At 38.9% G+C, this 24,755-nt stretch overlaps 1 protein-coding gene across 1 annotated transcript in view; it reads right to left on the bottom strand.

Moving 5' to 3' along the window:
• Window positions 1-24,755, bottom strand: part of LOC136862699 (RAB6A-GEF complex partner protein 2) — a 205,858-nt gene that overhangs the window by 97,307 nt on the left and 83,796 nt on the right. Inside the window, exon 4 of the mRNA XM_067138904.2 lies at window positions 22,069-22,218. Coding sequence (XP_066995005.2) covers window positions 22,069-22,218 — 150 coding nt within the window. The remainder of the gene's footprint in view (window positions 1-22,068; window positions 22,219-24,755) is intronic.

Here is a 24,755-nt window from a genome sequence, read left to right as displayed (position 1 = left end):
GTTATAAGTAACATTGATTGTTGTCTTTTAACATAAAATGTCAACATCCAGAAGTTGTAAATTGACAGCAGACACGCTCTGTTGTGTTTGTGGACATTACATTGGATCAAAACAAGTGAAACATAAAATTGTGCCCAGGACAAAATTCTGTGAGGCGTACCGTGCTTATTTCAGTGTGCATGTTCAAGACCAACATGTTACATGGGCTCCCCATGTGACATGTGGCAGCTGCTCATCTATTTTAAAGGGTTGGCTACGTGGATCAAGAACATGTATGCCATTTGCATTCCCTAGATTATGGCGAGAGCCTACAAATCATCACGACAACCATTACTTTTGTACGGTGGAAAAACTATATTACACATCACCAAAGTACCAAGAAAAGAAAAAAATATTCCACATCCTAGCCTACCGTCATCTATTGCACCAGTACAACTTAGTGAAGGGCTCCCAATTCCATCACAGCCAAAACAGAATATTAATGAAAAGGACATAGAGATGAATTCAAGTGATGACAGTGTTTTCAGTTTTGGTGATGACAGCAATTTAGAACAACTCTTTACTCAGCCAAAATTGGAAGAGCTTGTCACGGAGTTGCAACTAACCAAATCAATGGCTGAACTGCTTTCAACCCGTCTGCCGCAATATAACTTGCTCAATAAATCCTGTAAAATAACAAAATACGGGGTAAGGCACAAGAATTTTGCCTGCTTCCACCAAATGTACAGAAATCTTTGTTTATATCGTGATGTTAATTGTCTCTTTGAACACATTAAGATTCCTCATCAATCTGATCAATGGCATCAATGTACAGACAGTTCAAGAACAAGTCTCAAAGCTGTCGTACTACACAATGGGAATAAGTTTCTTTCCATACCAGTAGCTCATTCTGCACAACTTAAGGAGACTTTTGAAAATGTAAAGCTGCTCTTGGAAAAACTAAAATATGGACGTTACAAATGGGATGTTTGTGGTGATTTTAAGATTTTGGGATTTCTTCTGGGGCTTCAAGGTGGCTACACCAAATATTCTTGCTTCCTCTGCCTGTAGGATAGTTCAAACTATCACATAGGTAATAATTTATTACAGTAAATAACACGATAAGCCTGTAAACATCGATTTAAAGTGAGGTTAAAGAGAATTCACGGTAATTTCACTGGATAATTATGGTACTTTACAGTTTTTTCGATTGTTGACGATTCTTGCTACATGCACATGATAGTAGTGTAAATAAATACAAAGTCAGCTGATTCATTATTCCAATAATTTGTAGTCTTAGTTCCCTGCATACTTTGTACTTTCCACCTTCATTTATTCATCGAGTAAAAGTTAATAATCAAATTCCTATATCCCAGTAATATTGTACTTCAAACCCCCGGCGTGTTTTGACAGAAATCATAGTAGACAACCCCTTATTCTCAGCATTTAAGGACACTTTTATTCTCCGTCCTGCATAGTAGGGAAAATAATACTAATCCACCAGCGGTAAAAGTTCATATAACCACACTTCAGCTGAAAATTGTAGTGTAGATACATTGTAGTATACAGTACATTTAGATAGTGCCGTATCTTGCCTGTTATATTCGTGTGTTATCTTATGTGTGTATCTATTAGAGCGTAGTATTAATAATAATTTGTCTAAGCATTTAGCTTTGTATGGATCATGTTTGTGGGTTACTGTAGTCACGTCCTAGTTCATGAACCATGGGCAACGGCTGAGTGGCCTAGTAAGTGGTCCTGAGAGTCGGGATACCAGTTGCTATGGAATGGGAGTGGGCATCTCAGACATATTCTGAGTCATGGCCCTAATTGTGCTCAGGCGACTTGGACTATACAATTCAACGGTGGTCCATAACACTTTAGAGGAGGGATCCTTACTTGGACTATGTGCAAGTAGGGTAGCATCCTGCTTCATGAATTTGCCGAGCTCAGAACATTTTAAGCAAGCCTCGGATCAATGGGAGTAATGGAGTCCCATTCCCATTTGACAGGCGAGGGACTCCTTGGAAACAACATGGCGAACGAAATGGAATTCGATGGGGAGCTATCAATATTAATGGGGCTTATGGAAGAAAGAAAGTAGAACTGGCTGAGTCAGCAAAGTGGATGCATCTGGATGTGCTAGGAGTAAGTGATATTCGGGTAAGGGAAGATAACGAGGAAGAGATAGGAGATTATAAAGTGTACTTGACGGGTGTTAGAAAGGGAAGGGCAGAGTCTGGGGTAGGGCTCTTTATCAGGAATACCATTGCACGCAACATCGTTTCTGTTAGGCACATAAATGAGTGAATGATGTGGGTAGATTTGTCAGTTGGAGGAATAAGGGCTAGAATTGTGTCCGTGTATTCACCATGTGAGGGTGCAGATGAGGATGAAGTTGACAAGTTTTATGAAGCATTGAGTGACATCGTGGTCAGGGTCAACTGCAAGGATTTGGGCGATTTCAATGCGAGAGTTCGGAATAGAACTGAAGGATACGAAAGGGTGATTGGTAAATGTAGGGAAGATATGGAAGCTACTGGGAATGGGAAGCGTTTGCTGGACTTCTGTGCTAGTATGGGTTTAGCTGTTACGAATATATTCTTCAAGCATAAGGCTATTCACCGCTACACATGGGAGGCTAGGGGTACCAGATCCATAATAGACTATATCTTAACAGACTTCAAGTTCAGGAAATCTGTTAGGAATGTACAAGTTTTCCGCAGATTTTTCGATGATACAGACCACTATCTCATCTGTAGTGAACTAAGTATCTCTAGGCCTAGGGTAGAGAAAGTGAAATCTGTCTGCAAACGAATAAGGGTAGAAAATCTCCAGGACAAGGAAATTAGACGGAAGTACATGGATACGATTAGTGAGAAGTTTCAAACAGTAGACAGTAAGCAGGTTCAGGGTATAGAAAGTGAATGGGTGGCATACAGGGATGCTGTAGTAGAAACAGCAAGGGAATGCCTAGGAACAACTGTGTGTAAAGATGGGAAAAGGTGAACATCATGGTGGAATGATGAAGTGAGAGCAGCTTGTAAACGTAAAAAGAAGGCTTATCAGAAATGGCTCCAAACAAGGGCAGAGGCAGACAGGGATTTGTACGTAGATGAAAGAAACAGAGCGAAACAAATAGTTGTTGAATCCAAAACGAAGTCATGGGAAGATTTTGGTAATAACCTGGAAAGGCTAGGTCAAGCAGCAGGCAAACCTTTCTGGACAGTAATAAAGAATCTTAGGAAGGGAGGGAAAAAAGAAATGAACAGTGTTTTGAGTAATTCAGGTGAACTCATAATAGATCCCAGAGAATCGCTGGAGAGGTGGAGGGAACATTTTGAACATCTTCTCAATGATAAAGGAAATCATCCTGGTGGTGTTGCGAACAGCCAAGCTCATGGGGAAGGGGAAAATGATGTTGGTGAAATTATGCTTGAGGAAGTGGAAACGATGGTCAATAAACTCCATTGTCATAAAGCAGCAGGAATAGATTAAATTAGACCTGAAATGGTGAAGTATAGTGGGAAGGCAGGGATGAGATGGCTTCACAGAGTAGTAAAATTAGCATGGAGTGTTGGTAAGGTACCTTCAGATTGGACAAAAGCAGTAATTCCACCTATCTATAAGCAAGAGAACAGGAAGGATTGCAATAACTATCGAGGTATCTCATTGATTAGTATACCAGGCAAAGTATTCACTGACATCTTGGAAGCGAGAGTGCGATCAGTGGTTGAGAGGAAGTTGGATGAAAACCAGTGTGGTTTCAGACCACAGAGAGGCTGTCAGGATCAGATTTTCAGTATGCGCCAGGTAATTGAAAAATGCTACAAGAGGAACAGGCAGTTGTGTTTATGTTTCGTAGATCTAGAGAAAGCATATGACAGGGTACCGAGGGAAAAGATGTTCGCCATACTGGGGGACTATGGAATTAAAGGTAGATTATTAAAATCAATCAAAGGCATTTATTTATGTTGATAATTGGGCTTCGGTGAGAATTGATGGTAGAATGAGTTCTTGGTTCAGGGTACTTACAGGGGTTAGACAAGGCTGTAATCTTTCACCTTTGCTGTTCGTAGTTTACACGGATCATCTGCTGGAAGGTATAAAATGGCAGGGAGGGATTCAGTTAGATGGAAATGTAGTAAGCAGTCTGGCCTATGCTGATGACTTGGTCTTATTGGCAGATTGTGCCGAAAGCCTGCAGTCTAATATCGTGGAACTTGAAAATAGGTGCAATGAGTATGGTATGAAAATTAGCCTCTCGAAGACTAAACTGATGTCAGTAGGGAAGAAATTCAACAGAACTGAATGTCAGATTGGTGATACAAAGCTAGAACAGGTAGATAATTTCAAGTAATTTCAAGTAAAGCTAATGCAGTGAGCTCGCAGCTGCAATCAACAGTATTCTGTAAGGAGGGAGTCAGCTCCCAGACAAAACTATCTTTACATCGGTCTGTTTTCAGACCAACTTTGCTTTACGGGAGCGAACGTTGGGTGGACTCAGGATATCTTATTCATAAATTAGAAGTAATAGAAAGGAAATTAGCCTTAATGATTGCTGGTACAAACAGGTGGGAACAATGGCAGGGGTACTCGGAATGAGTAGATAAAGTCTAATTTAGGAATGAACTCGATGGATGAAGCTGTACGCATAAACCAGCTTCGGTGGTGGGGTCATGTGAGGCGATTGGAAGAGGATAGGTTACCTAGGAGAATAATGAACTCTGCTATGGAGGGTAAGAGAAGTAGAGGTAGACCAAGACAACGATTGTTAGACTCGGTTTCTAACGATTTAAAGATAAGAGGTATAGAACTAAATGAGGCCACAACACTAGTTGCAAATCGAGGACTGTGGCGACGTTTAGTAAATTCACAGAGGCTTGCAGACTGAACGCTGAAAGGCATAACAGTCTATAATGATAATGTATGTATGTATGTATGTATTTAGCTTTGTTGGTAATCTTTGAGTACAGTAGTTCTTCCAAATTTCATTTCTGTTTGTGCTTAGTAGTGACATAAGGTACCGGTATCGTAATTAAGATACGTCTGAAAGTAGTTTAAAAATTACTGTAGTGTACTGTACAATAGTATACGAGTAATATCCTATTAGAATTTAGTGTGCTTATTTTATTATTGTAAAAAATATTTGTGTAGTACTGGTGTAGTAGAGGTTTCCGTAGAAACTCTTACTAAAATTCTGTTGTTGTAATTAGGATAGGCTTAATTGCAGTTTGGAATTGTGTAGTTCTTGTGTATTACTTTCGATATTCAGCAATTAACAGCAGTTTTTATCCTGTTAGGGGTTGTGGGATAAAAAATAGTATACGACTAAGTAGTATTGTTGCTTGCTTGTTGTTTAAAGGGGCCTAACAGCGAAGGCCATCGGCCCAAGTAGTATTGTAGTGTAGTTGTATATTGATTACCTTATTGTAGTGTAATCTTTGAGTACTATCCCAGACAATATATCCCTCCGTTCATTTATTTTTTGCAAATTTATTTTGTTTTTATTTTCATTTTTTCCGTAAAGAATGGCTAAGGAGCGCGAGTGTACGAACTGTGGGTGTGGCGAGCAATTGAGGGGTATCAGGGAGGAGTTGGAGAGTTTGCGGGAGATAATTAGGATTCTCACAGAAGACAGGAAGGAAGATAGGACTACCCCAAACAATGTACAGGTTACAGTACAGGTTACAAGAGGGAGGGGAAGGAAAGGGGGGAGTTGTAGAAGACAGGTGGTCAAATGTTCTAAGGGGAAGGAGATTGCAGGCTAAGGGCTCTATTCAGGATCAGAATTCAGGACAGGTGTCTGTGCGAAATCGGTACGAGTCACTCCAGGTAGAACAACAGAGGGAAGATGAGGGACAGGGAACTGTTGCTCAGATGTGTGGAAGTAGGAGGAATGGAAAAGGTAGGAAAGGGAAATGTAGAGTAGAGGATAGGAAAAGACAGGTGGAACAGGGTCATGGGAAGGAGAAAAGGGAGGAGGAAGTAGCTTCTGCATCTATCAGGAAAGATAGGGCTGACCAGGAGGGGAGGGGATCAAATGAGGTGGGTAGGGTTGAGGCCCTAGTCATGGGGGATTCCATCATTAGACACGTGGGGAAATTGTGTGGAGGAGAGGGAACCAGGGTAGAATGTTATCCAGGAATTAGGTTGATGAAGATATTGAGAAAAGTAAAAGAGAGGGAGGAGGGGAAGGAGAAGGTGGTAGTGTTTCACGTTGGTACCAACAACGTAAAGCAAGCTGATATAAGTACCAACATAGTTGGAGATGTGTGGGATCTGGTAAATGCAGCACGGTTGAAGTTTAAGAGAGCGGAGATTGTTATTAGTGGAATACTGTGTAGGAGGGATACTGACTGGAGGGTGATTGGGGATTTAAATGAGACTATGGAGTGGGTATGTGGGAAACTGGGAGTGAAATTTCTAGATCCTAATGGGTGGGTAGGAGATAGGGATCTGCCTTCACTTAAACCGCAGTGGTATGTATAAGTTAGGAAATTTGTTTGGAAGGGTAATAGGGAGGTACATTCAGGGAAACGCGGTGGCCTAGGGAGCGGTGATAAGGGAACAGGAAACTGGAAATCAAGTAGGGATGACATAAAATTGTTAGTATTGAACTGTAGAAGTATTGTAAAGAAAGGAATAGAATTAAGTAATTTAATAGATATATATTTACCAGATATTGTAATAGGAGTTGAATCGTGGCTGAGAAATGATATAATGGATGCAGAAATTTTCTCACGGCAATGGAGTGTGTATCCTAGAGATAGGATAGGAATGGTGGGAGGGGGAGTATTCATTCTGGTGAAAGAAGAATTTGTAAGCTACGAAAAAGTTAATGAGACACATGAAATTCTAGGTGTAACCCTCATTTCTAAAGATAATAGGCAACTTGATATATTTGGAGTAAACAGACCGGGAAAGGGTAGCACTGACGTGGATTCGGAATTACTTGATAGGATAGTCGGCTATGTGGGGAACGACATGGAAAGAAATGTGATTGTAGCGGGAGATCTGAATCTGCCGGATGTCAATTGCGAAGGAAATGCGAACGACAGGAAGCATGACCAACAAATGACAAATAAGTTAATATGGGAAGGACAACTGATTCAGAAAGTGATGGAACCAACCAGAGGGAAAAATATACTGGATGTGGTGCTGATAAAACCAGATGAGCTCTATAGGGAAACTGAAGTAATAGATGGTATTAGTGATCATGAAGCTGTTTTTGTCGTAGTAAAAAATAAATGTGATAGAAAGGAACGTCTTAAAAGTAGGACTATTAGGCAGTACCATATGGCTGATAAAGCAGGCATGAGGCAGTTTCTAAAAAGTAACTATGATGGGTGGAAAACAGCAAATAAAAATGTAAACAGACTCTGGGATGGGTTTAAAGAAATTGTTGAGGAATGCGAAAACAGGTTTGTACCTTTAAGGGTGGTAAGGTATCGTAAGGACCCACCTTATTATAATAGAGAAATAAAGAGACTAAGAAGGAGGTGCAGACTGGAAAGAAATAGAGTTAGAAATGGGTGTGGAAGTAAGGAGAAATTGAAGGAACTTACTACAAAATTGAATGTAGCAAAGAAGGCATCTAAGGATAACATGATGGCAAGCATAATAGGGAACATGCATGATCCGGGGTTTTAATTAAAAATATGCTAATCTGATTCAAAATTTCATGCAGAATTCAAAAACGTGATCAGAATGTACAAATAACAACTCCAAACATGATAAAAATCTACGAAAATGTCACGTCACGCAAGTACGCGATCTCATTGGTCTGACGTCATAGCACAGGTTGACTGAATTAGCAGACGAAATAACTCATAGTGTGCTGTGAGAAGCAGGATACACTTCGCGTATTTCTACTTTGCGCTAGTGTGTAGTATGGTTAAATTCGAGGTCTATACATTGGATAATAATCTGAGTGGTATATTTTAGACTTAAAATGAATCCTGCGCAGACAGTGAGGCAGAAAACTTATAAATGGTGTAGAGTTCCGATGTGCAATAGCACATAGCATACCATACCAAACAAATTGTTTATAAATGTTCCAAAGACGCTAAAACTAGGGAGAAATGGATTTTGGCGAGCCGGAGAAATGCTGGTGATATATCGGAAAGATCTACAATTTTTTTTTTTGAAGATTTTAACGTAAGATGAATTTGTTTGAATTTTCAAATCACTTTTCCAAGTCAGCTGTTCTAGTGGTAAAACTTTAAATTTTAATGTATGATGCTTTATTTAAATGCGTCAATTACATCTTGGAATATGAAAGTAATAAACAGTGCATTAATTAATGCTGATTATTAAAGTATTCTCCAAACCTAACCTATGTTTTGGGTGATCCATGTCAAGATAATAAATCAAAGGGGTTATGAACCTTTTTGACAGCTCTAATTCTACCAATATATCTTGGCATGGGACAGTTATGTATGTCTTTATTGAAGAGCTTAATTGGTAAAGAAATTTAGGCTACTGTATATCTAAATACTCTATAATGTAACAAAGAATAGGCGTCTACATCATAAAAGGAAACAAAGTGAATTTAACAAATGTATAACTCTACACAAAACCAATGCTTGTCTGTTGGGGTCTTATAAGTTAACAATGCTCAATTATAATAATTATCATAATATTAATGAAATAAATAACATAATTGCACACAGGTGAAAATAGTGATGTAGGTGTTTAAAATATTATCCAACTTAGCCTAAGTTTTAGGTTATACAAGCCAAGTTAATAAACCGAAGGGTAAAAATACCGCGCGAGTTGGCCGTGCGGTTAGGAGCGCGCAGCTGTGAGCGGGAGATAGTGGGTTTTGAACCCCACTGCCGGCAGCCCCGAAGATGGTTTTCCGTGGTTTCCCATTTTCACACCAGGCAAATGCTGAGGTTGTACCTAAGGCCACGGCCGCTTTGTTCCCATTCCTAGGCCTTTCCTGTCTCATCGTCGCCATAAGACCTATACGTGACGGTGTGACGTAAAGCAAACAGCAAAAAAAAAAAAGAAAGTCACAGCACCCAAAGACATTCCTGTATTGAACGACTAAAATGTCACCAGGACACTTGTCTTGCCTGATATGCTCAGCTTGTTAAAAGCCAAATGTAATTAATGTTATTGGCTTTACGCCCCGCTAACTCCTTCTACGATTTTCGGAGACGCCGATGTGCAGGAATTTAGTCGTGCAGGAGTTCTTTTACGTGCCAGTAAATCTACCGACACGAGGCTGACGTATTTGAGCACCTTCAACTACCACCGGACTGAACCAGGATCGAACCTGCCAAGTTGGGGTCAGAAGGCCAGCACCTCAACCGTCTGAACCACTCAGCCCGACTTGTGAAAACTAAATGAAGTCATATTTATCATGTTTAACTTTTTCCCTCCACAAAGATATTTAATATTTCTCTTTCATGGGCCCCGGAAGTGGGTAGGCCAGTTGTCCCAACCATAAATATATATTTTTTGGGAATGATAGATTATAGCCCTATAGTACTATGATCTTTCTTTCTTTCCTTCTTTCTTTCTTTCTTAATCAGTTTATCCTTCAGGGTTGGTTTTCTCTCGGACTCAGCGAGGGATTTCACCTCTACCACTTCAAGGGCAGTGTCCTGGAACGTGAGACTTTGAGTATGGTGATGAAACTGGTGAGGAGGGCCATTACCTCGCCCAGGCGGCCTCACCTGTTATGCTCAACAGGGGCCTTGTTGAAGGATGGGAGGATCGGAAGGGATAGACAAGGAAAAGGGAAGGAAACGGCCGTGGCCTTAGGTGCCTGGAGGAGAAGTAGGAAAATACGAAAAACCACTTCGAGGATGGCTGAGGTGGGATTCGAAACCCTTCTACTCAGTTGACCTCCCGAGGCTGAGTAGACTCCGTTCCAGCCCTCGTACTATTTGTTTTCAACTTTCATGGCAGAGCCGGGAATCGAAACCGGGCCTCCGGGAGTGGCACACATTAACCACTACACCACAGAAGCGGACTAGTACTATAATGCTACCTATATGTTCATGTTAGTGCTGAAATCCGATTTCTTACTTTACAAATGCTGAAAGCCCGAAAATGTAATGTTATTCTTTAATACATGTTAGGCCCCTTTAAGCAACAAGCGTCATCATCATCATCATCATCATCATTCTTTAATACGGGAATCAGTCTAGAAGGAAATGTTGAAAGTGATGTGATATCTATCCAGGTTCGTTGTTATCCTAATACTATGGGTGACAGTACATTACACGTATATAAAAGACGCCACTTACAAACTTGCTTGTTATCCGCGAATTTCTGCGGCCATAAAAGTCACATTTTTCAAGAATGATGACATCTACACATGGCAGATTGTCTGACTGTGCTGTTTTAAACCCTGCTTCTGTCATTTCGAAGTTATTCGCGATCATGATTAATAAACAATCGGCTTTTAGCAACGGCTGATGCACAACGGCTGGTAGAGCTCCATGCGGTACTGGATCGTGACGTCACAGCGCGCCGCTTACGTCAGAGGCCGTTTCACTCGTCTTGCGGAAAGGCACTATTAAATATTTTTTTAATGGTAGAAAACAAGGCAACATACCACAGTGTAATACTTTTACGTACTATTTCATTGGTGTACTTTTCAATAAAAATATTTTTGAAAATGAAGCATGTTCCCAATTGGCAGTCATACAAATTTTAGTGAAAAATGAAAGGGTATATATATGTATTTTAAGGCAGAAACAGGTTCAGAGAATGACATTCCAAGAATAATTAATGAACAAGGAGAGTGTGTATGTGAGGATCACCAAAAGGCAGAAGTATTCAGTCAGCAGTATGTAAAGATTGTTGGTTACAAGGATAATGTCCAGATAGAGGAGGAGACTAAGGCCAAAGAAGTATTAAAATTGACATATGATAACAATGACATTTACAATACGATACAAAAGTTGAAAACTAGAAAAGCGGCTGGAATTGATCAGATTTCTTGGGATATACTAAAGACAATGGGTTGGGATATAGTACCATATCTGAAGTACTTATTTGATTATTGTTTGGTCAGAGGAGCTATACCAGATGAATGGAGAGTTGCTATAGTAAGCCCTATGTATAAAGGAAAGGGTGATAGATATAAAGCTGAAAATTACAGGCCAGTAAGTTTGACGTGCATTGTATGTAAGCTTTGGGAAGGCATTCTTTCTGATTATATTAGACAAGTTTGTGAAATGAATAACTGGTTCGATAGAAGGCAGTTTGGTTTTAGGAAAGGTTATTCCACTGAAGCTCAACTTGTAGGATTCCAGCAAGATATAGCAGATATCTTGGATTCTGGAGGTCAAATGGACTGTATCGTGATTGACCTGTCTAAAGCATTTGATAGGGTGGATCATGGGAGACTACTGGCAAAAATGAATGCAATTAGACAAGACAAAAGAGTGACTGAATGGGTTGCTATATTTCTAGAGTAGGTGAAGCTTTATCTGACCCTGTAATAATTAAGAGGGGAATTCCTCAAGGCAGTATTATCAGACCTCTATGTTTTCTTATATATATATAAATGATGTGAGTAAAGATGTGGAATCGGAGGTAAGGTTTTTTTGCGGATGATGTTATTCTCTATAGAGTGATAAATAAGTTACGAGATTGTGAGCAACTGCAACGTGACCTCGAAAATGTTGTGAGATGGACAGCAGGCAATGGTATGTTGATAAACGGGGTTAAAAGTCAGCTTGTGAGTCCTCTCAGTTTTATTTACTGCGTTGATGGGGTGAAAGTTCCTTTTGGGGATCATTGTAAGTATCTAGGTGTTAATATAAGGAAAGATCTTCATTGGGGTGATCACATAAATGGGATTGTAAATAAAGGGTACAGATCACTGCACATGGTTATGAGGGTGCTTAGGGGTTGTAGTAAGGATGTAAAGGAGAGGGCATATAAGTCTCTGGTAAGACCCCAACTAGAGTATGGTTCCAGTGTATGGGACCCTCACCGGGATTACCTGATTCTAGAACTGGAAAAAATTCAAAGAAAAGCAGCTCGATTTGTTCTGGGTGATTTGCGACAAAAGAGTAGCGGTACAAAAATGTTGGAAAGTTTGGGATGGGAGGAATTTAGAGAAAGAAGAAGAGCTGCTTGACTAAGTGGTATGTTCCGAGCTGTCAGCGGAGAGATGGCATGGAATGACATTAGTAGACGAATAAGTTTGAGTGGCGTTTATAAAAGTAGGAAAGATCACAATATGAAGATAAAGTTGGAATTCAAGAGGACAAATTGGGGCAAATATTCATTTATAGGAAGGGGAGTTAGGGATTGGAATAACTTACCAAGGGAGACGTTCAATAAATTTTCAATTTCTTTGAAATCATTTAGAAAAAGGCTAGGAAAACAACAGATAGGGAATCTGCCACTTGGGCGAATGCCCTAAATGCAGATCAGTATTGATTGATTGAAGTAGAGCAGATGATCAGCATTAAACCAGGAAAGAGTGACCAACAAGAAAATAACTCATTCCAGGGGCACACAATGTAAAAATTGAGTCCCATGTGTCCAGAGAGAAGATTCTGTTATTACGACTCCATGTCAAACAATGACTTGCTAAAAAATGGGATGCTCTTAGAATGGTATGTTGCAACAGTTTTTTTGGACAATAGAAGTGAGAATTACATGAAACTGATAGAGAATTCGATGTAGAGTCATCATATACTTGGATGTAAAATGTTGATGAAAATGCACTATTTGTTTTCTCATATTCATTTCTTTAGGCCAAATTGAGGAACTGCAAGTGAAGAACATGGTAAACCAAGTCATTCACTGCATGGAAGCAAGGTATCAGGGATGCTGGGACTGTGCTATGATGGGAGACTATGTGTGGGGTATAGTATGAGCAGAGGGGTCACAAGGTCATGTTCTAATTAACATTTTTGAATGTCACCACTGTTGTATGAAGAACGTGTTATTCAAAATTTTTTGCACTTGTTCCCACCCATTCCTGAGATACTATATGTTAAATTTATTCTATAGGACTAAAGTTGTATTAAATAAGCATGCAATATTTGTAGCTTTTAAAAAAATTGAAAAATTCATCATCACATACAAAATAATGGCACTAAAATGATAAACAACAACTTTGTCAAATTTTGTTACGTAGTGTCATTCACAACTATATATACAAACATCTAAAATGAACAAATGAATGTGTAAACTGATGAAAGAAATGTATATTTCAGCGCTGTAAACTGCTACTAAATAGGGGAGACTAAATTACTTGCAGCCTGAAAAATATACATTATGTTGAATACGTTGCAACTATCATAGGCAATAATGTGTTTCATAAAGCTACAAGAAAATAAAATGAAATAACAAACGGAGATATTAATTCTAACACATGCTTCCTCAAAGTGAATTAAATTTGACATTATAAAAAAATTAGTATTCATCTTCTCAGATTGGTGCATAAATATATAAAACGAACATATAAGTATGTAAACCTGAGGAAAGAAAGATAAACATTATATTAGCACTTCATTTCATTGACATATTTAGGAAAATTATATTCCCAAAAAACCTTATATCTGCTTCTTTCCACTATAACATGGACCGGGCGAGTTGGCCGTGCCATGAGAGGCGCGGCTGTGAGCTTACATCTGGGAGATAGTGGGTTCGAATCCCACTGTTGGCAGCCCTGAAGAAAGTTTTCCATTTTCACACGAGGCAAATGCTGGGGCTGTACCTTAATAAAGGCCACAGCCACTACCTTCCAACTCCTAAGCATTTCCTAAGCCATCATCGCCATAAGACCTATCTATGTCGGTGCGACCTAAAGCCACCAGCAAAAAAAACTTATAATACGATGCTCAAGCTACCAAAACACAAAGAGAAATGGCACAGAAACAAACTGATTAAAAGCTCAGATATTTGCTTTATTGTGCACAATGAGAATAGCATGCTTGGTTTCTGGAGATAATGGTGTTTTTCACATTTGTACAACAATTTCTGCCTTAATAAAGTTTCTTTCGCTGGAAGTACTGGTGTCTGAAATACAAAAAACTCTTTTTGACCAGCAAAGCTAACTTTGGGTACGCATGTTCATATTTTATCCATCAAAAGATAACTTCTTTCACTGCAATATTAACATTAATGGCTACAGATATACAGTATATCTGCTAACTTCATCACTTCCTACAGGAACAGATACCTATCTGACAATCGCCTTCTGTTTCCTACGAATGTTGCAACACCAAAGGAGAACCAAATAAAGAGTGGAAACATTTTCTCCTTTCAGTCTCAGTCTACAGTCTTCCACAACGGACCCTTTCTTTTGTGCTGCTCAGCAAAATTTCTTTTCTTTCTAGCCCGGCTCCATGGTAAAATGGTTAGCGTGCTGGCCTTTGGTCACAGGAGTCCCAACAGGGTCGGGAATTTTAACCATCATTGGTTAACTTCGCTGGCACGGGGACTGGGTGTCTTCTTCATCATTTCATCCTCATCACGACATTCACAGGTCGCCTACGGGCGTCAATCTAAAGACCTGCATTTGGCGAGCCGAACTTGTCCTCGAACACTCCCGGCACTAAAAGCCACACGCAATTTCATTTTTTCTTTTCCTTCTTACTTTTTTTACAATCAACTTTACAAATGTTATGGCAGTTTTAGGAGATATTCTACCTTTACAAAACAATTCAATTTATTTCTTTTCAGAATAACAATAAATAACGGTACATGTTTTGACCTCACTGGAAGACATCTTCAGCCATCAGTGTTCAAAAGACAAAGAGAACAAGGATATATTTAACATTTCTAGATACTGGATAATCTTGGTATCTAGTCATGTCTCTGACCAAAATCTGACACATTAAATATCGTCACACTATCACGCATGCATCTTAAGTTAAAACTATTAAGTCTAGTCAAAAAACCAATTATAAAACATACAACTTCCATAACACACATTTTACACACAAGAACACATTGTGGTTGTTAAGTTTGAGATCTGTTAATAATGGACTTTAGTTGAATACAGATCTTCATAGAAAGATATTATTGTTGTCTGTAACAGTGCATAAATATATAAGTTAGTATTTGTTAAAATATTAAGATTTTTACACTTCTCTGAAAACAAGAATAAAATAAAATAAGTTCTACACTTTTTGCTGAAGGCTGTGGTTCCTATTAGAATCAACTGTTCTTGAGGGGGAATTTCCCTTATAAGTCTGAGACGAATGCCAGGCTTGATTTCATAAAGATGTTATATAGGAGAAGTATCCTCGCCTGTCTCGCACCAGCTAGGTCAGCCTGTGTGCTGCCTTGAGTTGTACAGTACCATAACAATTGTTAAGGTCAACAATACAGGCTTAGAATGAATTTTATTTCTTGTAATTTGCTTAACGTCGCACCGACACACATAGGTTTTATTGCGATTATGGGACAGGAAAGGGCTAGGAGGGGGAAGGAAGCTACCGTGGCCTTAATTAACATACAGCCCTAGCATTTGGCTGATGTGAAAATGGGAAACCATGGAAAACCATTTTCAGGGCTGCTGGGGTTCAAAGTTTCGAATTCACTGTCTCCCGAATGCAAGCTCACAGGCGCATGATACAAACCACACCACCACTTGCTCAGTAGTTATGTTTGAATACGTCGTATTGATCATTAAGGGACTCCAGCATTTGAACATGGCTATTCCGCCTTGTCTCCGTACGATGATAGTCGATTTTCATTTTGTTATCAAATCACTCTTTCTAAAATGAAATATGGTGCATTTGGATGCTTCCTTAGACAAATATATCTGTCCAAGGCTCTCACAATAGTCTATCTCTTTCCTTCTACGGTCCAAATACGTGCTTTAGAATGATATCCAATGGCCAGAATCATGATTTAATATTATAAGTAATATATGACATGTTTAGCCCGTATTGTCAACTTTGAACACTTTAAAGATATTAACATGAAAAGTTGCACCGGGTCACCATGATCAAATGTTCTGAATGTGGATGTTTTAAAACCTGTCATGTTTATATAAAATCATATACATTGACGTACATTTACAGATGTCCTCAAATTAAAATCAAAATGAAACATGTTACCAATCTACACCAACATTAATAAATCGGAAGGAAGTGGATTGCAAATTTACACCTATTAGAGCTAGCTCATAAGAAAATACAAAAATACCTGATATTCAGTAATACTGTTATAAAAATGTCATTTCTAGGTGTCTTACATACACAACAGACCATCCATATGTGTGCCTCACTACATGTAGTCATTACATACTACCTATCCTTGATTTCCACGAACAAACTTGTTACAAAGAGGACAGTAAAGATATGTCTTTGGTTCCTTCTTGTTGGGACAAAACTCATATCACTTCCTTTCTGGAGGGCTTTCGTAATGGTCTGTTACCTCTGTGAGAGTTCCCTCATGTTCCTCGAGTATAAATAAGATTACAGACCTTAATCTCTTTGGCAGACTCGTCTGGCTGCAGTCTCAATCTCATAAAAACCACAACCAGTTTCTGTCCTAATAACTTCAGGAAATTCCTGTGAACCATACACCTGATCCCATGTTTTTGTCATTACAAAAAAAAAAAGGAACCACTACATGTCCTTTGATTGCAGGTAAATTAAGGATAAAGTGTTAATAAAATACAAATGTACGAGGGCCAATGGCCATAGATGGTAGGCCCCTTTAAACAACAAGCAAGCAACAAATGTATGAACAAATTAAAAGTATGACAGTGGAAACAAACTGCGCACGAAACTAGTGGTAATGGGTCACTGTGACACGGACATGTCAACAATGCACAAGTAATGGGCGCGAACTGAGATATGGTGGCCGGGTTGTGTAGGGAAGGGGCCGCCAGGAAGGTACTACTAGGAGGAAGAGCAGTTACTGGCCGGTTGAGGAATTGAAAGCAAACGTGTGGTGATGGGTCGTGGTGACCCAGCGCCACCTTTCTCAGGTATTATAAACGTGGAACTTTTAACATCAATATCTTTAAACTGTTCATGATTTAATATTCACCTCTTGGTCTGAGACAAAGGTTATACTCCAGTTGTTGTGTGTTTGAGTCATCAGTCCATAGACTGGTTTGATGCAGCTGTCCATGCCACCCTATCCTGTGCTAACCTTTTCATTTCTACGTAACTACTGCATCTTACATCTACTCTAATCAGCTTGTCATATTCATACCTTGGACTACCCCTACCATTCTTACCACCTACACTTCCTGCAAAAACCAACTGAACAAGTCCTGGGTGTCTTAAGATGAGTCCTATCACTCTATCTCTTCTTCTCATCAAATTTAGCCAAATAGATCACCTCTCGCCAATTCGATTCAGTATCTCTTCATTTGTAATTCGATCTATCCATTTCACCTTCAGCATTCTTCTGTAACACCACATTTCAAAAGCTTCTAATCTCTTTCTTCCTGAGCTAGTTATCGTCTATGTTTCACTTCCATACAATGCCACACTCCAAATGTAAGTCTTCAGAAACATCTTTCTAATTCCTATATCAATGTTTGAAGTGAGCAAATTTCTTTCCTTAAGAAAGCTAGTCTGCATTTTACGCCTTCCTTATTTCTGCCAGCGGTAGTTACTTTACTGCGCAAGTAACAATATTCACTACTTCCTTTCAGACTTCATTTCCTAATTTAATATTTCCTGCATCACCTGCCTTCGTTCGACTGCACTCTATTACTTTTGTTTTGGACTTAATTATTTTAATCTTGTACCCCTTACCCAAGACTTAGTCCATACCATTCAGCAGCTTCTCGAGATCTTCTGCAGTCTAAGATAAAATAACAACATCATCGGCAAATCTCACGGTTTTGATTTCCTCTCCTTGGATTGTCATTACCTTTCCAAATTCCTCTTTGATTTCCTTTACTGCCTGCTCTATGTAAACACTGAAAAGGAGGGGGAACAAACTGCAGCCTTGCCTCGCTCCTTTCTGGATTGCTGCTTCTTTTTCAAAGCCCTCGATTCTTATCACTGCAGACTAATTTTTATAGAGATTGTAGACAATTCTTTGTTCTCGGTATTAGATCCCAATCACCTTCAGAATCTTAAATAGCTTGGTGCTATTAACATTATTGAATGCCTTTTCTAGATCTACTAATGCCATGTACGAGGGGCTTGTCCTTCTTGATTCGATCCTCCAAGATCAGACATAAAGTCATGATTGCTTCATGTGTTCCTACATTTCTTCTCAAGCCAAGTTGATCTTCTCCCAATTCAGCTTCAACTTGTTTATCCATTCTTCTGTAAACAGTACATGTTAAAATTTTGCAGGCATGAGATACTACAGTAAACTAATGGTGCTATAGTTTTCACACCTGTCAGCACCGGCTTTCTTGGGAATAGGTATAACAACATTCTGCCGAATATTGGATGGGACTTCTCCTGTCTCGCACATCTTACACACTAAATGGAATAACCTTGCCATGCTAGTTTCTCCTAAGGCAGTCAGTAATTCGGAGGGAATGTCATCAATTTCAGGTGCCTTGTTCCTATTTAGATCGCTCACAGCTCTGTCGAACTCTGACCTCAAAATTGGGTCTCCCATTTCATTAGCATCAACAGCCTCTTCTTGTTCCAGAACCAAATTATCTACATCTTCACCTTGATACAACTGTTGGATATGTTCCTGCCATCTTTCTGCTTTGTCTTCTTTCCCTAGATATGGCTTTCCACCTGAGCTCTTAATATTCATACACCTAGATTTCCTTTCTCCAAAGGTTTCCTTGATTTTCCTGTATGCAGCATCTACCTTTCCTTGGACCATACAAGCTTCGACATACTTGCACTTCTCCTTCAGCCAGTCTTCCTTAGCTACCTTGCACTTTCTATCCACTTCATTCTTTAGTCGCACAGGACATGCTCTATTGGTGAAAAATATCTAATTCCCTCCATGGGAATTTAGAATTTTCCATTCAGAATTGCTAGGCGGGCAATAATTCCATTGTGGAGATTTATCTCCCGTATGCAGTTATCAGACTGTGCTCTTATAAGGGCTTCTGATAAGTTCACCTGCATTCACCCCAGCGTCAGTGGGTAGGGTCTGACACATCCCACTCTTATGAGTCTAGTTTCAGACCTAAGACGAAACGCTGGTTAATAGAGCAAAACGCCTGCAAAGCCTTACATCTGATATGTTTTTGACAATGTAGCCAACTCGCTCAATTAGATGGCCTTTCTCATTACCAATCACTTTTGCCCAGGTAGTGATGCTGTTACTTTGGTGTTGCACGAGGAACTTTTCACAATGGAAAAAGCCATTGGAAAGTACAAGCTGGAATGGATAAAGGAGAGCAAATTCTGAAGTTCATACACTGGCAAAAAATGAAGATGAACAACATTTGGGAGGCATCTTTGCACATCTGAAAGATGATGCCTATTCAAATTTGTTCATTATTTGACGAAGAGCCAGTAACACCACTCTGACCTTGCAAAGCAAGCTTGCTTGCTTTAAATACATGCTGTACATTTCGTGAGCGTTGGTTCGTTATTAAGTTCGACTTTTCCGATAATGCTCTTGCACACTTTTCTTTATGGTATAGTGTTCCTTCTTTTTCTAGACCTTTCTTACTGTTAAGTGGAGATTATGTAGATTGTTGGTCGAATTGTTCAGATTTCATTAAGTTGGATAGTTTGGAGTACGACCTGTATCCGGCAGGAAAATGTTACTATTAATTAAAAATTATTTGAGGGTATGTTGCCTAAAGAAATTGTTTGCATTTTAAAAAATGAAACTGTAAAGATTTAAAACATATCCCTATCCTTAATAATGAAACAGTGCAAGTGACAACGAATGAAATCAAGATGTTTTAGTTTAGAATAGTTTTTAATTTGCATAATTTTAATCTTAACAAACACAACCGCCCCCATCCACCCTCCCTCACCACTTAAACGACCCTTACTAACACATTTTAATTTTAATTATGAAATGTTTTATGCTTTTTCACCTAAGCTTTAAACGAAACAGCTGATGATGAATGCTAAGCAATCGAAACATATTCTGTAAGTTTTTAACGACGAATTTAGCCAAAGGCTAAATAATAGAAAGTATTGATCAGGTGGAACCTTTTACTCAATTGTTATCTTGAGCAGGAGAACTCTCGTCGTTATTCCAAGGAATTTGACAGCGGATTTGTACATCAGATTGGTGACTGAACTGTTCGTCCGCCATTCATTCGCAGTATTCAAGCAAGGTGTTTTTCAACAGGATAACGCTCGTCTTCATACAGCTGCTGTCACCCATCATGCTTTACACAGTGTCAACCAGTTGTCTCGCCTGCGAGATCACAAGACCTTTCGCCCAACGAGCAAGTATGTGACATTATGGGATGACAAATGCAGCATCATTCATTACCAGCATTAACTGTTGCTGATTTGACCGACCAAGTACAATAGGTGTAGAACCCCATCCCACAAAATGACGTATGGCACCTGTATGATACAATGCATGCACGTTTGCATTCTAGCATTCAAAATACAGGCAACTACAGCGGTTAATAATGTACCAACATACTTGAACATGTCACCTGGAATCTTTAATCAAATAACTATGTTGCCTAGACAATTGCCTAGTCTAAATTCCATTCCTCTAAACAAATGTCTTCTTGGTGTTAGGATTTCATTTTCTGTCAGGGTAAAAAAGGGAAGTGAAGAGAGGGGGAAAAACTGGCAGAGGAGGTGGTTGATCTTGGTTAGTCCAGGATGGTTCTAAGCGACAAGTGGCCGACAGTCAGCAGTATCACAATGGACTCTTCTTTCTCTCTGACTGATGACATAGTAATTACAAAATATTACCAACTCTAATTGTCCATGCTCTTGTCTGTCCCCCCCCCCCCCTCTAGTTTTCCTTTCCCTTTTTTCAACCTTCTCACTAGAGCCCAGATTTCCATGCAAATGCATGTTTTTAAATACGCTAGCTACGCTTCTCAAACTTCGCAAATATTCATTTTATGGCTTAACAATTCCAAATAACCGTTCCTTTTCCCTGCATGTTTGCATATTTTGGTCTTTTTAGGAGGAAATTCATGCATAATGCATATTTGGATGATTTTGGATTTAATGGCGAATATTTGGACATTTAATATTGCATACTATGACTTTTATTCTGACTTTGATGCATATATATTGTTAACTTCCATGATAGTGCCTTTTATGAATGTTAGTTTGCAGAATTTGGGACACTTTTTCCACGTTATAGGCTACAGTATGTCTATTACTGAGAGACCGAGAGAATGTATTCCTGGCATCCTATGTGACATCCAAAGTTAGTAGCCTACATACGGTGCAGGTCCTATAATCCATTTAACCAAACACTTTCTTATCTGTAGCTTGAGTAAACAATGACGTAAGTCGGAAGGCCCCATGTCGATCTCTAAATCTCAGGAATAAGGTGTCCCAGTTTTACAGTTGTGAATTGCTATAAATTGAACCGTAAACTGTGCATTGATCATTGACGCCTCATTTTTCGTCTACGTTAGACGAACAAAAGGAAACTTGCATCGCACTTGTGTGGTGCCGCGTTACTGAGGTAGCAGCTTACAAACTCTGGTTTTGCATTGAACTCTCTTCCGTTGTTATCCTGGAATTTCCTACCCGGAACTCTCACTCGTCACACGTCTCTGTTATCGGAGTAGGCAATCGTTACCAGTTATTGAGGACATTCAAATGTGTCTCCAATCATCGCACTGAGAAGTAGCTGCCGCAGCTAGAGATAAGTTGGAACAAATTAATTGGTTCAAAGTCTGATTTTGAATTCGTCAAGCTTATAAAAGACGTATTGTGGTGAAAATGCAAAAGAAGTACAATTTGACCTCACTTTGTCAAAATGTCTTCATTAAAGTACGCATCTATCACTTCTTGTGACGTAATAAGATCATTTTCTGTGCTTAAGAATGTGCTGACAGATAAACGGATGAACTTAAAACAAGACAATTTGGAGAATTTACGGTAGTATTTGTACAACGTTTCAAAAGGAACTGAATTTTGATAGTGCATATTTTCCAATTTATTGTGCATGTTTTACCATATGAATGCATGCATATTTTGAGATTTGATAGTGCATGGAAATCCGGGCTCTACTTATGACTAACATTACCTTCAGTCAGAAGAACACGCAGCGGGACACGCAGTAATTTTATTGGGCAGTCGACCCTCTGCATAGCAATGGTTATGTAATAAGCGTATTTAACTGCCTGACCACGATAAGACGGAGGTGCGTCACTAGGCAAATCTTCACTATAGAGATCTGTGAAAGAGAATGAAATTAATAATATTAGTCAAAACATCCAAATAAAGTAACACAATACAATGAAATAAACTAGTGTCCAAAATTAAAGGAAAACCACAAAACAAAAATTTGTGTTCAAGCAATGCTACCAAATTTACCAGAGTGCAAGCAAATATTATACTATGAGCATAGTGCAGTGTTTGAAACAGAAGGTGGAGTTAATGTCCTACGACAATTATCACAGGGCTACATCTTATACTATTAAACAAGCAATTCCTGTATGTACTAGCTTTCCCCAAATGGCCCTGGAGATTTTGAAGAAAATCACAGACTAGCGGTTTTTTTGGAACTAGAAATCGATTGGTAATGGTCTCATTTTCGAAAAGAATGGCTTATAAAAACAATATAATGATGGCTATGACAATTACACTGTTTAGTGAAGAGATCCAGCAGTACATGTGGTGGCTGAGGTTGTAAAGGCGTCTACGTAAATCTTATGGTTTGGTGCCCAGCTTCAATGGTTCAAGTCCCAGTAGTCGCAAACATTCTTACCATTAGACCGTCCACCAGCAGGTTATTTTAAATACGTTTGTGTCAACGAAGTGATTGTACTTCACTACATTAACGTGACAATCGTCTGCTGGCAAAACAAGCGTGCGCAATGTTTATCTATAGGGCTATACAATGATCAAATAAAATAAAATCAAATCAAAATCTCTTTATTTGCAAATGAGGTGAAATTCTACTTATAATATCTCCTGTACTACTTACAAATATAGTCAACTGATATACAGTATGTGGAATTACTACAAATGATACTATACAACTGGTATAAGATTATTATTTACATTGCATTTATTTACTTTTTTTTTTTTTTTTTACCCGTTCTGGATCCTAAGTAGCATAACGACCTGCTGCGTCTTAACCAGAGCCCCTTTTGCCACCACTTTTCAGAGTTCCTGAAGGGCCTTCACAGCTACCGTAGCGTCCCAGGGCCCTCGAAGTCCCCACTGTACTTCACCCCTACAGGCAGTCCCCTATTTTGGCTGTCCAAACTCCTTAGACCAGGAGATGGAATTAATTTATTCACACACATCTTTTTATTTACAATAACCTGCACTGGTCGAATGCCCTCTAACACTTCATTTATTTTCTCTGTTGCTGTTTATTCTCTTCTTGAATATCTGTACAGATTTTGGAAAAGGATCAAACACTACCCCTGGTAAACTGTTCCACTCCTTCACACCCTTCGCAATGAATGAAAATTTACCCCAATCGCTTCTGCTAAAATCCTTCTAATTTTATATTTGTGGTCAGTCCTGCCGATATAATTATTTTCCAACTGAAGCCTCTCACGGATATCTCCCCATGCTGCTTCTCCTGTATAGGCTCTATATAATCCTATAAGTCTAGTTTTATCCCTTCTCTTACTTAAAGTTTCCCACCCAAGTTCCTTTAACATTTCTGATACACTACTCTTTCTCCTGAAATCCCCTGTTACAAATCTTGCTGCTTTCCTCTGCACACTATCTATTTCTTTCATTAGGTTTTCATGGTGAGGATCCCAAACACTGTTTGCATATTCCAATAATGGACGAACCATACTCAAGTAACTTTTTTCTTTTAATTCTTTGTTGCATCCTTTAAGTAGCCTCATTATGACATGTAATGATCTGTATGCTTTCCCAACAATGTCATCAATATGACCCTTCCAGTGCAAATTACTTTCAAATCTCACACCTAAGTATTTGCACTTGCCATCTTTTGGGATAACTACCTCATCCAAAGTATATTCAAATTCAGTTTTAAAGCTCCTGTTTGTAAAAGTTGTAACAGTTGATTTGCCTCCGTTAACCTTCATATTATTTTCTTCAACCCATTGTTGGATACTTTCAAGGTCCCTTTGTAATTCTGAACAATCCTCAATGTTGTTTATTTCCCTATAAACAATTATGTCATCTGCATACAATCTTATTTTTGATGTTATATTGTTCCCTAAATCATTTGCGTATATTAAGAAAAGTAACGGACCGATTATACTACCCTGTGCAATTCCCTTCCAAACTTTCTCTTCCAGAGATACATTATTTCCTACTTTGACTTTCTGAACCCTTGAATTTAGAAATGTTTTTATCCAACGTGTAACCCTTATGTCCAATCTTATTCCCTCCAATTCCTTTAATAATATTCCATGTTCCACTCTATCAAAGGCTTTGGAAAGATCTATGGCTATGCAATCTAACTGACCTCCTGAATCCAACTGATCTGATATGTCTTGCTGAAATCCCACCAGTTGTGCTTCACAAGAAAATTTCTTTCTAAATCCATACTGGCTCCTCATGAACCAATTTTTATCATCACATATCCCTCTGATGTACTTCGATATTAAACTCTCCAGTATTTTACAAACTATACTGGTCAGGCTGATTGGTCTGTAGTTCTCTGGTTTCCTTTTATCACCCTTTCCTTTATAAATTGGTATTATTATAGATTCCTTCCATTCCTTTGGTATTACACTATTAGTTATGACATAGTCAAAGAGAAATTTTAAATAA

The sequence above is a fragment of the Anabrus simplex genome, chromosome 2 (assembly GCF_040414725.1).
Source record: "Anabrus simplex isolate iqAnaSimp1 chromosome 2, ASM4041472v1, whole genome shotgun sequence".
Lineage (NCBI taxonomy): Eukaryota > Metazoa > Arthropoda > Insecta > Orthoptera > Tettigoniidae > Anabrus > Anabrus simplex.
Note: the sequence above shows the minus strand (reverse complement) of the source record. Positions and strands in the feature narration are given on the sequence as shown.